A 13020-nucleotide genomic window follows, 5' to 3' on the forward strand; every position below is an offset into this window, starting at 1 on the left:
CCATCGGGCCAGCCACGGCCAGTGCGAGAGAGACAGGCGGCCTTTTCGAACGCACCCAGAAGCAGTGGGAACGGGCCGATAAAGAGGCGGCGGCGCGAGGAGGACGGGCCGACGGCGTGAGAAGACGGAGGCGGAGAGAGACCTGGGCTGGCTCCGAAAACAGCCGGCTTCTGTTCCTACAGTGAAGCAGCATCATGGCAGCCCTGGGGCAGTGGGACAGAGATAAGCCCCCAGGGACTTGACTTTTCGAACGCACCCCTGTGCGTGGTACAGTGTGTCGCGCTTCTCTAGCGCCACCGCAGACACGTCAGCTGCCACTTGTTGCAGTTTTACGCGCAGGGAAGTCCCCCTCCCCCTCCCCCTTCCCCCGCAGGCCTCCGCGCGACTCCGCAGAGCCCAGTCGGGTTTCCCGGGGCGTGTTCTCCGGTAGAGTGCTGCAGACGCCATCCACCTGTTACCTGTCGGCATTCGTCTTCAGTCGTCGAAGGCTCTGCACAGCCCTACAACAGCCGCGCCCACCGCGCCACGCCACGCCGAGCCCACCGCCCGGGAGGTAGGCATCCCACCAGCCTGCGATGCCCGAGACGCGCTGGCTGGGATGCCTACCTCCCGGGCGATACGTGGACTGCAGTCTGCGGGCAAGCGCGGGTCCAGCAGACTCGTCGGTCTGTCTCTCTCGCACCCTTATTGGGCGGCCCATGAGTGCGAGAGAGACAGACAGTCTGCGTCCGGTCGCGGTGCGAGGGAGACAAGAAGCACTGTGGACTCTGAGACGATCGGAGGCGATTCATCTTCCAGTCGGGGCAAAGTGAATATTGGTGTAGGGCCGAGGCGGCTCGACAATAGGGGTGGGGCACTGGCGGTCAATAGGCAGCGGGAGAGGGAGAGAGAGGGAGAGAGGGACAGACAGACAGAGACGGAGGTCAACCCAGAGACAGAGAGAGGAGCCACCGAGGACCCACCCTCCGGAAGCCCCCCTCTCCTTCCCCTCTCCTTCGCGTCTCCCCTCCAAATCACTTCTCTCCCAGACACAGAAAAAAAGGTTCAACTCACAGAAATGATAAACGATGTGGCTTTTAGGATCTATGTACATAAAGTGTTTAATCTCCAACAAAGTTGGAATACAAAAGATCGACAGACACTAACACTATTTAACTAGATAAACGCGATCAACATGTTGAAGCCCACCGCCTGTCGGCGATAGGGCATTCCTTTGGTCTCTGCTCTGCTTTGGCTCGGGGCTGTGGCTTGGCTTGGGAGGCTCGGCCTGCCACGGTCTGCGGAATGAAGTAGCACATCGGTGCGGACTGCGGACGGAGATCGCCACCTGCAGACTGATTCCGAGAGTCGGAATCCCGTCGTCACGGCCGTGTCACGGGCGCTACGGCGGGGGCACCATCGTCGACGTGACGGTCGCGGCCTCCAGCGGCCCTCCCTCCGTCACGGCTTCAACCTCCTCGGTGACGGCCTCGGTGGTGGTCGCCATGGTGGTGGCCTCGGTGACGGCGTCGGTCGTGGTGGCAGCGGTTGTCGCCATCGCCATCCTGGGCGCCTCGTCACCGCCCAGCCTGACGCGGAAGGTGTTCCTGGAGGGGCCCTTGACGGCGTCCTCCTTGCCCGCGCCCTCCTTGACGGCGTCCTCCTTGACGGCGTCCTCCTTGGTGGCGTTGACGGCGTCCTCGGCGGGGTGGTGGCACTTCCTCAGGGGGCAGCAGCCCGGGTACACGGCGTCCTCGTCCCCAGGGCTAACGGTGCAGCCGGGCGCGGGGATGAACCACGGGCACCTGCAGGACGGCCGCGGAGGTCGCAAGTCAGAAACACGTGGAGGACTGGGGCGCGGGGCGCGCGAAGGTGGCGCGGGGAGAGAGAGAGACGCTACTCACGTGAGGGCGGCGATCTGGTCGTCGTCCTCGCAGAGGTACTTGGCGCACTTGTCCGGCGGGCCCGTGGCCCAGCGCTCCCCCACCGCGTAGGCCCTGCCCCTGAAGGTGCAGCCCCGCACGCCGTGCTGCTCCTCGGCCTTCTGCTCCTCCTCGCAGCGCACGCCAGGCACGCCACCTGCAGCAGGACAACCACATCGTCGCACGCGGGTCGAGTCCGAGTCCAAGTTCAAACCGAGGACCGTCTCGACCTTGCGGGGAACGGAACGGAACGGCGCTCAGCAGAGCGATCTGTCGCTGAGTCTCTCTCGCACTCTCATGCAGAACCCCAGGAGTGCGACAGAGACGGCGCGGCGATGCGACTCTTCCGAATCGCCCGACTATTTGGGTTTCCCGGCGGCACCTCTGACCCCCGGCCCGGCTACATCCTTGTTCCCCTGCAGCTCCGTGCTGGCGGTCCTCTCCCGCCTCTCTCGCACCTCTACGGGACGGCCCATGAGTGCGAGAGAGACAGAGAGACGGCGCTGCTGTCCCAACACGTCAGCCGGCGTCAGCGCCGCTCGCGTAGGGGGCGTGTCTGACCCGACACTCGATAATAGCCCCCTCCACACACACACACACACACACACACACACACACACACACACACACACACCAAAAAAAATCTTTTCTCCCTCTGTCACGTGGTGCCACACAGGGAAGTCAGTGGAGGCGAGGCAATCGTAGATGTGGGGTGCCAAGCAACTATCTTCGGCGAACAAATTTTTCTAAGAAATTCTCGTGACGAAAGACGAAACTGACACTGCTCGGAGCTTCGAGCCTCAAGCTTGGAGCTTGGATAGTCGAGCTTGGAGCACCTACCGGCCAGGAAGGCGACGCACACGGCGGCCACGAAGCCGTTCCTCTTGGCGCCCATGCTGATCGTGCAGGATGGCGATGGTCCCAATGCCGCCAGCGCGCCCACACTGCGACAATTGAACGTGCGCCCGCCGGTACCGCACCGTACCGCACCGTGCCGCACACCCTGCCCGTGCCTGCCCCCTGCCGCCGGCGCGAGTTAGCCGGTCGAGCGATCCCGCCGCCCGCACTCCTCGCTCCGTCTCTCTCTCTCTCTCGCACCCCAAAGGCCAAAGGCACACTCCACGAGTGCGAGAGAGACAGAGCGAGACCTGCGGGCAGCGCGGAGCACCCGCGGGAAGGCGAGGGGCACAGGGCCCAGGCCTTCCTTTTGGCGATGCGGGCGGAAGGCAGCTTGGCGGCGCCAGCACATGATTCCGAGAGTCTCTCTCCCACCCGTGCGGCCGCCCCGTGCGTGGCGCGAGAGACAGGGCGACGCGATCCGGGCGATCTCGCGCGCGTCCTCCCCTCCTCTACCCATCCATCCGGCCGCGAAGCGCGACCTCGCAGGTCAGCACCGAGCGAGCGGCACACGCCAGCCTCCTGGAAGGGGGGCGGAAGCAGCTTGGCGGCGCCAGCACACTGATTCCGAGAGTCTCTCTCCCACCCGTGCGGCGCGCCCCGTGAGTGCGAGAGAGACAGGGCGACGAAAGCGACTCTCGGGATGAGTCTGCAGCGGCAGGCGTCCTCGCGCCTCCATCTACCCATCCATCCGGCCGCGAACTGCGACCTGCAGGTCGCCCGCGCGTCCGTCGTCGTCCGGGCAGCGACCGGGCCTGTCGCTCTGTCTCTCTCGCATCCACACGGGACGCCCCGTGACGAGAGAGACAGGCGACGAAAGCGACTTCACTCTGCTGCTGCAGCAGCCTTCCGTCTCTCCCTCGGGTGCGACGCCCAGCCACCCACCCGCATCCGCGGAAGGCACGCCGCGGCGCAATCCGTGAAGCTGCATCAGGCATTCCAAGGCCTCCACCAAGCCCAAGGCTTCGCTTGCTGGCCTTCAGCCCCAGCGCCTGTGAGGCAGGCCGCCGCCCAGTGACGCGACGCACGGGTGTGGAGACGGTGGCCTACCGTGCGCCTGTCGCCTCGCAGGGCGGTAGGCCAACCGTCTGCCGAAACCTGCAAACCTTGGCGGTTTTAGATCTATACGCGACGAGAAAAGACTTAGCAAGAAAAGACCGAAACTCTAAGACTGTCCGCTTTAACCGTTCGTTAGGAGCGTTTTAGAATGGCCACGACTTTGGGTTCCAGAACCAGGCGCGCGTTTCAAGGGCCTTCTCCGTCTGCAGACGGTCCTTCCTCCCGGCCCTGGATGGCGCCTGGGAGTGCGAGTGTGACGTCACCCCGCATGCCCAGAGCACGGCGACGACCTAGTCGTGGTGGTGACTAGTGTAGTGACCCTGCCCCCTCCCTCTCTCTCTCTCGTTCACGGGCGCCCCGTACAGATGCGAGAGAGACAGAGAGACGAAAACGACTCTCGGAATCAGTCGGCTTCCCGCGATCTGGCCTGGCCGGCTCCGAAATCGCGTCCGGGGGCGCAATCAGGGCAAAGGCGGTGGCGCTGAAAAGTCTAGCGGTCGAATTCCGGTCGCGCTCGGCGTTCCACGAGTAGTTCACGAATGGCCCATTCATCCCCCCCCTCCCCTCCACGAAGAGGGTCGCGTCGAGGGCAGCGTGCCCCCTCGGCGTGCCCCCTCCTGTCACCACTGCCCCACCAGCCGAACCCCTTCGCGGGAGAAATGAACGTGGCTTCGCCGAACGTGCCCATTGGCTTACCACAGTGGTCCGGCGACGGGCGACGTGCAGCGACACTACAACGTTTTCCTCGCCGCCTTTTGTTCAGCTTTGCCAAAGTGGTCGCCCGATCTTCCCCCTGGAGCGCCCGCCTGGAGCGCCTGGAGCGCCTGGAGCACGGCTGACTGGGTGAAGTCTGTCACGGACCAGGGTCCTTGTAGAGAACAGCCCCTCTCGTGCCCCCTTCTCTCTTTCTCTCTTTCTCTCTTTCTCTCTCTCTCTCTCTCTCTCTTCTCTCTCTCTCTCTCTCTCTCTCTCTCTCTCCTCCTCTCTCCTCCCCGCACCTTTTCACGCCCCAGTCCACTCTCCGCTGAAGCGTCGCGCGGCGAGGTCTGGCCCGGCGGCCTGGTGGTCTGGGGCGGCCTGTCGTTTGGGCCCCTTCGCGAACCTTCGCGGTCGCGATGGGGTTGTCGCGGATGTCGCGCTGCCCCGGCGGCCCCGGCGGGACGTGAGTGCTCGGATAAGTGAGGGATTTGCGGAGACACCGTCGGCGACTCGGAAAGAAGGCCGGGGCGCGGGGCGGGGCGGGGCGGGGCGGGGCGGGGCGGGGCGGCGCGGGGCGGGGCGGGGCGGGGCGTGGCGGGGCGCGGGGCGGGGCGGGGCGCCCGACGGAGGCTGGAGGGTTGCGCGGCCGCGGGGCGCCACGCCGCGCAGTGCGGGGCGAGCCGCCGTCGGCGACGGAGCGACGGAGTGGCGGAGGAGCGAGGAAATCGCATTTGCGCGGGGCGGCGAGGCGGCGGGGCGGCGGGACGCACCGCTAACAAAGTTGCCGATCATGAAGGGGCCGGGGCCGCCGGGGCGCGCGCGCGCTGTGCTGCTGGCTCTAGCCGCCCTCGTCGCCGTCTGGTGAGTACTGCATTTGGAACGACCCAGCCTGCAACTGCAATTGCGCCGGCAAGTTTGCTTGCCCTCCGGTGGCGCACCGTTGTTTGGAATGCCAAAATTTCCCGATTTGCGAACAGCAGTGTCTGCGCCGCCCGGCACGACGGCGCGGTGGCCGGCGTCGCCGCGGACACGCCGTGGACGACGTGGGTGTCCGGCGGCGCGGAGGCTGCCCCCCAGGGCGGAGGCCAGGCGGCGTCCGGGACCGCGGCGGCCACGCGCGAGGACCCCGACGAGGCCCCCGAGCAGCACGCCGGTCGCGGCGCCGCCGACTGGCAGGTAACGCTGACAGGCGTGGATGCAGGATTCTGAGGAGGGAGCCCCAGTACCCAATGGGGACAGTGAACTCACAGTTAGGTTTTGCAGTGTAGACGGCGAAGCTAACACCTTTCCTCCCCTGGGCCAGCTCGACCACCAGCTCCACCGGCGAGCGGTCCGCGGCAGGCTGGGCAGGCAGGGCAGGCGCTACCCCAGGGCGGGCCGAGGCCGCGGCCGCGGTCGGGGGCGCGGCAAGTCACGCGGCCGCGGCGGCAAGCGCGAGCGGCAGCGCCTCAGCCGCAACATCACCCTCGTCCTGGAGAACCTGCTGCAGGACTACGAGAACAGCAGGCCGCCCACCAGCGACACCGGTATGTCCAGAGGGCCGTGGTTGTTGTTGTTGCGTGTGCACTAGTAACGGAACTGTCCTCCAGGGACACGCTTGCGACTGCATGCCTGGCCCCGTGACTCAATGATGCACTTATAAGTTTGCACTTGGCCTCGTTTGCATTTGTAAGTGCGTGTGTGGCAAAGTATGCGATTGTAGGTGTGTTTGGTAGACTGTAAGATTTGAAGTGGGGGCAAACGACGGTGGGCAAGTCTCGGATCGCAACACTGTGTCGGTTGCAGGCCAGCCCGCCGTGGTCCGCACCAACATCCTGATCCGCAGCATGGGGCCCATCTCGGAGATCGGGATGGTGAGTCTGAATCGCTGCGGAAACTGCCCGCAACGCACCGGTGTCAGTGCAGGTTGCGGTTGGCAGGCCTGATGTTTGCCCGCTCACGACACTGCTGTGGCGCGCAGGACTACTCCATGGACTGCTACTTCCGGCAGTACTGGCGCGACGCGCGGCTCAGCTTCGCCGGCCCCATCAACAGCCTGTCGCTGTCCATCAAGATGCTGGAGCGCATCTGGCGGCCCGACACCTACTTCTACAACGGCAAGCAGTCCTACGTGCACACCATCACCGTGCCCAACAAGCTGCTGCGACTGTCCAGCAACGGCGACATCATCTACTCCATGAGGTGGGGGAAACACCAATAGGGTAGAACTCCTCCATACGTCCTGGAGATTGCAATCCACACTTCATGGAGTGCGGAGTTCTCCACTCTTTAATTTTTTAAAGAATGTACTCTTTTTGCAACAGTTGACAGACAATTCGCATCTTAAAGCAGAGTTTGAGACTTGTGTGTTAATCCTGCAGACTGACGATCAAAGCCACCTGCCCCATGGAGCTGAGGAACTTCCCCATGGACAAGCAGTCCTGCCCACTCATCATCGGCAGCTGTAAGATTTTTATAGTTTTAGCAATGTTGTTGTTGTTGGTTTGGTGGTTTGTATCCCACTCTGTTGCTGTCCCCCAGACGCGTACCCGCTGCACAGTGTGGTCTACGAGTGGCTGGGCGGCCCGGCGGGCGTGAGCGTGGACTTCGTGCCCGGCATGGCGCTCAGCCAGTTCGACCTGATGGGGGCGCCGCACCGCAACTTCACCATCAGCCGCCGCGACGGTGAGAACGCCCCTTGCATGCACTGTAAAAAGAAAATCTGTACTGTGGTACGGGAATGATACCGACTTTTGCGAAGGGAAAATGTACTTTCTGGAAATGAAAATGTCTCCCTGACCTCAATATGAATTTAATTTAAACAGATATATAGAAAACCTGTACGGAACGTCCCTAATATCTGGATGACTTTAGTAATTGCCGTCATTGTTTACCACTGCGAGGTCCCTGTGCGCAGGCAACTTCTCCGTGCTGCAGGTCAACTTCAACCTGCGACGCAACACGGGCTACTTCCTGATCCAGGTGTACGTGCCCTGCATCCTCATCGTGGTGCTCTCCTGGGTGTCCTTCTGGATCCACCGCGAGGCCACCAGCGACAGGGTGGGACTCGGTGAGCAGACCAACGCACAGTGGTGGGCCAGAAGACTGGTGGAGGCGGTCAAAATCCCAGACGCGTTTTGAGCTCCAGAGTCGCTCAATGGGACTCGAACCCAGCGTGTCACCCCACCAATGGATTGCTCTCCGAACGAGGAATCCATTGGTAGGGTCACAAGCTCGGTTCGAGTCCTGTTTGGCGACTCTGGGGCTCAAAACGCATCCAGAGTTTTGGCCGCCTCCAATGGGCACTTTAGTATACTGAATGCGCACCTTGGTGCTCTGTCCTCCATCCCTGCCCCAGGCATCACCACCGTGCTCACGCTGTCCACCATCAGCCTGGACTCGCGCAAGGACCTGCCCAAGGTGCGGCACGCCACGGCCCTGGACTGGTTCCTGCTCATGAGCTTCCTGTACTGCATCGCAACGCTGCTGCAGTTCGCCGCCGTGCACTACTTCACCAAGGTGAGGCAGAGGGTGGGTCACGGCGAGGCTGGTGAGCTGACTTGCAGTGTATCCTACTAGCCTAATAGAGCACAGTGGGCCAGAAGACCGGTGGGGATCGAACCGAACGTGTGACCCCATCAATGGATTCCTCTTCCAACGATAGGAATCCATTGGTGGGGTCACACCTTCGGTTCGAGTCCTGCTTGGCGACTCTGGAGCTCAAAACGCGTCTTGAGTTTTTGCCGCCTCCACTGTGCTGTCGTGCTTGTTACTACAGGTGGGCAGCGGCGAGATCTACGTGGACGAGGACGAGCTGGAGGACGCGGCCCGCGGCGCCGGCCCGCCCAAGGTGGCCTCGGCCCTGGCGCCCTGCATGGCGCCCGCCCTGGGGCCCATGCTGACGGCGGGGGCGGTGGCCACGGCGCGGCAGCGACGCCTGTCCTCCCTCATCTGCCCCATCGTCAACGTGAGCATGGTGCTGGAATGGCTTTGGGTGGCCGCTGCGTCCCGCAGTGGGCCAGAAGAGCGGCGCAGGCGGTCGAAACTCTAAACGCGTCGCTATACAGGACTCGAACCGAACGTGTGACCCCACCAATGGATTCCCCGTTCGGAGAGCAATCCATTGGTGGGGTCACACGTTCGGTTCAGCAGCGCCGCCAAGCTGGCCAGGACGTCGACGGCTGTTTGTCCCCAGGACGGCGCGGCGGGCGTGTCCAGCCCAGGCTCCACCCCTGCGCGCCGCCGCTCCTCCGCCCGCGCGTCCGGCCCGGCGCGGCCCATGCACCTGCAGCTGCCCGACCTGCCGCACCTGCGGGCGTGCGCGCGCGCGCAGCTGCGTCTGGCGCCGCGGTCGCGGTGGCGGCAGGCGCTGCTCTGCCTCACGGGCAACGAGTCCTTCCGGCGGCAGCGCGAGCGCGCGGCCCGCGAGGAGGCGGGCGAGCGGCGCCACGTCAACAGCGTGTCCAGGATCGACCGCGTCGCGCGCGTCCTCTTCCCCGCCTCCTTCGCCGCCCTCAACCTCGCCTACTGGGTGGCCTACGGCGGCCGCGAGGAGGACTTCGCGTGGGGCGCCCAGGCCGCCGCCGTCTACCTGGACCAGTAGGCCGTCAGGCCGTCGCGCTCACCGTGACGTCGTGGCGTTCCTTCAAAGTTTTACCATTTACAATGTTGTTTCCCAGAACGCGGCCGGCCAAATTATTCCTGTTTTGCGCTGGTCAAACAAAGGCATGAAAATTACGTCCTTTTTTCAACAGAAATTTTCAGGTCATTTTAGAGTGAAATAACTTGACGCCCTATTGGAAGGGCATTTAAATTTTGCCTCGAAGCCTCTCCTAGTGCATAATTTTTAAACCTTTGTTTTACCATAGTGCATATAAATACATTGTAATCTACAAAAATAAAACCAACCGTTTGAAAACATAAATGTTTGTTTATGATTATTTTAACCACAATCATCCATAAAAAATCTCATTCAACGAACGTTAATGAAAGCAGATGATCCATCGCGTTTCACAAATGCTGTGATAGCCGAGAGGTTAGAGACGTGGGATCGAGTTGCCGCAGACCGGCGTTCGAATACCGGCGTCACAAAAGTTTTTTCGACTTGCTAACAGCGTCAAACAGCGAGGCTGCGCCAGCGTCAAACAGCGAGGCTATGCCAGCCTCACACAGCAAGGCTGTGCCAGCGTCAAACAGCGAGGCTGTGCCAGCGTCCCACAGCGAGGCTGTGCCAGCGTCAAACAGCGAGGCTGTGCCAGCGTCAAACAGCCAGGCTGTGCCAGCCTCACACAGCGAGGCTGTGCCACCGTCAAACAGCGAGGCTGTGCCAGCGTCAAACAGCGAGGCTGTGCCAGCCTCACACAGCGAGGCTGTGCCAGCGTCAAACAGCGAGGCTGTGCCAGCCTCACACAGCGGGGCTGTGCCAGCCTCACACAGCGAGGCTGTGCCAGCGTCAAACAGCGAGGCTGTGCCAGCCTCACACAGCCTGGCTGTGTCAGCCTCACACAGCGAGGCTGTGCCAGCCTCACACAGCGAGGCTGTGCCAGCTTTACACAGCGAGGCTGTGCCAGCCTCACACAGCGAGGCTGTGCCAGCGTCAAAAAGCGAGGCTGTGCCAGCGTCAAACAGCGAGGCTGTGCCAGCGTCAAACAGCGAGGCTGTGCCAGCCTCACACAGCGAGGCTGTGCCAGCGCCAAACAGCGAGGCTGTGCCAGCGTCAAACAGCCTGGCTGTGTCACCCCCACAGCGAGGCTGTGCCAGCCTCACACAGCGAGGCTGTGCCAGCCTCAACAGCGAGGCTGTGCCAGCCTCAAACAGCGCGGCTGTGCCAGCCAAACAGCGGGCTGTGCCGCCCCACACAGCGGGCTGTGCCCGCGTCAAACAGCGAGGCTGTGCCAGCCTCACACAGCCGGGGTGTGCCCGCCTCACACAGCGAGGCTGTGCCAGCCTCACACAGCGAGGCTGTGCCAGCTTTAAACAGCGGGGTGTGCCAGCCCCACACAGCGAGGCTGTGCCAGCTCAAAAAGCGAGGCTGTCCCGCCTCACACAGCGGGGCTGTGCCAGCGTCAAACAGCGGGCTGTGCCAGCGTAAAACACGGGCGGTGCCAGCGCCCAAACGAAAGGGCGGTGCCAGCGTCAAACAGCGAGGCTGTGCGACCCTCACACAGCGAGGCTGTGCCAGCGTAAAACAGCGAGGCTGTGCCAGCGTCAAACAGCGAGGCTGTGCCAGCCTCACAAAAGCGAGGCTGTGCCAGCGTCAAACAGCGCGGCTGTGCCAGCGTCAAACAGCGAGGCGGTGCCAGCGTCAAACAGCGAGGCTGTGCGAGCCTCACACAGCGAGGCTGTGCCAGCCTCACACAGCGAGGCTGTGCCAGCGTCAAACAGCGAGGCTTTGCCAGCGTCAAACAGCGAGGCTGTGCCAGCGTCACAGCGAGGCTGTGCCAGCCTAACGCAGCGAGGCTGTGCCAGCCTAACACAGCGAGGCTGTGCCAGCCTCACACAGCGAGGCTGCGCCAGCGTCAAACAGCGAGGCTGTGCCAGCGTCAAACAGCGCGGCTGTGCCAGCGTCAAACAGCGAGGCTGTGCCAGCGTCAAACAGCGAGGCTGTGCCAGCCTCACACGCGAGGCTGTGCCAGCGTAAAACAGCGCGGTTTGTGCCAGCGTCAAACAGCGAGGCGGTGCCAGCGTCAAACGGGCGAGGCGGTGCCAGCGTCAAACAGCGAGGCTGTGCGAGCCTCACACAGCGAGGCTGTGCCAGCGTCAAACAGCGAGGCTGTGCCAGCGTCAAACAGCGAGGCTGTGCCAGCCTCAGACAGCGAGGCTGTGCCTGCGTCAAACAGCGCGGCTGTGCCAGCGTCAAACAGCGAGGCGGTGCCAGCGTCAAACAGCGAGGCTGTGCGAGCCTCACCAGCGAGGCTGTGCCAGCCTAAACACAGCGAGGCTGTGCCAGCGTCAAACAGCGGGGGTTTTGCCAGCGTCAAACAGCGAGGCTGTGCCAGCGTCAAACAGCGAGGCTGTGCCAGCCAAACGCGCGAGGCTGTGCCAGCCTAACACAGCGGGGTGTGCCAGCCTCACACAGCGAGGCTGCGCCAGCGTCAAACAGCGAGGCTGTGCCACGTAAAACAGCGAGGCTGCGCCAGCGTCAAACAGCGAGGCTGTGCCAGGGTCATACAGCGAGGCTGTGCCAGCCTAACACAGCGAGGCTGTGCCAGCGTCAAACAGCGAGGTTTGTGCCAGCGTAAAACAGCGAGGCTGTGCCAGCGTCAAACAGCGAGGCTGTGCCAGCGTCAAACAGCGAGGCTGTGCCAGCGTCAAACAGCGAGGCTGTGCCAGCGTCAAACAGCGAGGCTGTGCCAGCGTCAAACAGCGAGGCTGTGCCAGCCTCACACAGCGAGGCTGTGCCAGCGTCAAACAGCGAGGCTGTGCCAGCGTCACACAGCGAGGCTGTGCCAGCGTCAAACAGCGAGGCTGTGCCTGCCTCACACAGCGAGGCTGTGCCAGCCTCACACAGCGAGGCTGTGCCAGCGTCAAACAGCGAGGCTGTGCCAGCGTCAAACAGCGAGGCTGTGCCAGCGTCAAACAGCGAGGCTGTGCCAGCGTCAAACAGCGAGGCTGTGCCAGCCTCAAACAGCTAGGCTGTGCCAGCCTAACACAGCGAGGCTGTGCCAGCCTCACACAGCGAGGCTGTGCCAGCGTCAAACAGCGAGGCTGTGCCAGCCTAACACAGCGAGGCTGTGCCAGCCTCACACAGCGAGGCTGTGCCAGCGTCAAACAGCGAGGCTGTGCCAGCGTCAAACAGCGAGGGGGGAGTACATTGTCCCTAGGGATGGTGTACTGGGGAGTAACTCAATCCGGGGAGTAGGATATCCCGCTTACACCGGCCGCACCGCCGCCAGCACACAGTGGGCCAGAAGACGGAGACGGCCGAAATTCCAGACGCGTTTTGAGCTCCAGAGCAGCTGAATCGGATTTGAGCCGAATGTGTGACCCCACCAATGGATCGCTCTCCGAACGAAGGGTCCATTGGTTGGGTCACACGTTCTATTCTATTCCCATTTAGCGACTCAGTAGCTCTAAACGCGTCTAGAGTTTTGGCCGCCTCCACCGGCCTTCTGGCCCACTGTGCGACACCAGCCGGCCACCGCCGCCAGCACCAGAGAGCTCGCCCTAAAGGCCGCTAGCCAGGCCGCCTGGCTCCGCCCGCCCCGCCGCCCCGGTAGCCAGTTACCCGCAGTCCCAGCGGTAAAGAGAGGCACTGTGCTCGGCCCTGGAGTTTGCCCAAATATTTAAAGGGGCCCTTGCTTGCGCCCTGCCGCCCTGCCGCCGCTCCTGCTTCCCACGACCCAGAAAAAAGGGGTAGGGGTGCCTGCAGCGTCGGACCGGACCAGGATTACGGAGAGCGGCAATCAGTTCTCAACTTTGCACTTCAAGTGGCGTCGTGTGTGTGTGTGTGTGTGCGTGTGTGCGTGTGTGTGTTGACATCGCC

The 13020-nt window shown here is 63.2% G+C and overlaps 2 protein-coding genes across 2 annotated transcripts; one reads left to right on the top strand and one right to left on the bottom strand.

Annotated features, from left to right (window-relative positions):
* Positions 1–1070: 1070 nt before the first annotated feature.
* LOC117646975 lies at positions 1071–2874 on the bottom strand. The gene is made up of 3 exons (XM_034388400.1): positions 2742–2874; positions 1884–2058; positions 1071–1784 (listed from the first exon to the last, which is right to left on the bottom strand). Exons 1-3 carry the CDS (start codon positions 2794–2796, stop codon positions 1382–1384), a joined length of 633 nt encoding a protein of 210 aa, XP_034244291.1. The 5' UTR covers positions 2797–2874; the 3' UTR covers positions 1071–1381.
* A 3098-nt stretch (positions 2875–5972) lies between these two features.
* Positions 5973–8373, top strand: LOC117646973 (gamma-aminobutyric acid receptor subunit alpha-6; the record flags this gene model as incomplete). Its single annotated transcript, XM_034388396.1, has 8 exons — positions 5973–6082; positions 6342–6409; positions 6517–6737; positions 6917–6999; positions 7077–7220; positions 7453–7605; positions 7894–8054; positions 8314–8373. Coding segments are annotated over exons 2-8 (849 nt in total), but the record flags the coding sequence as incomplete, so codon positions are not given.
* Positions 8374–13020: the final 4647 nt, after the last annotated feature.

Source organism: Thrips palmi, unplaced genomic scaffold (genome assembly GCF_012932325.1).
Source record: "Thrips palmi isolate BJ-2018 unplaced genomic scaffold, TpBJ-2018v1 HiC_scaffold_2, whole genome shotgun sequence".
In the NCBI taxonomy this organism is placed as follows: domain Eukaryota; kingdom Metazoa; phylum Arthropoda; class Insecta; order Thysanoptera; family Thripidae; genus Thrips; species Thrips palmi.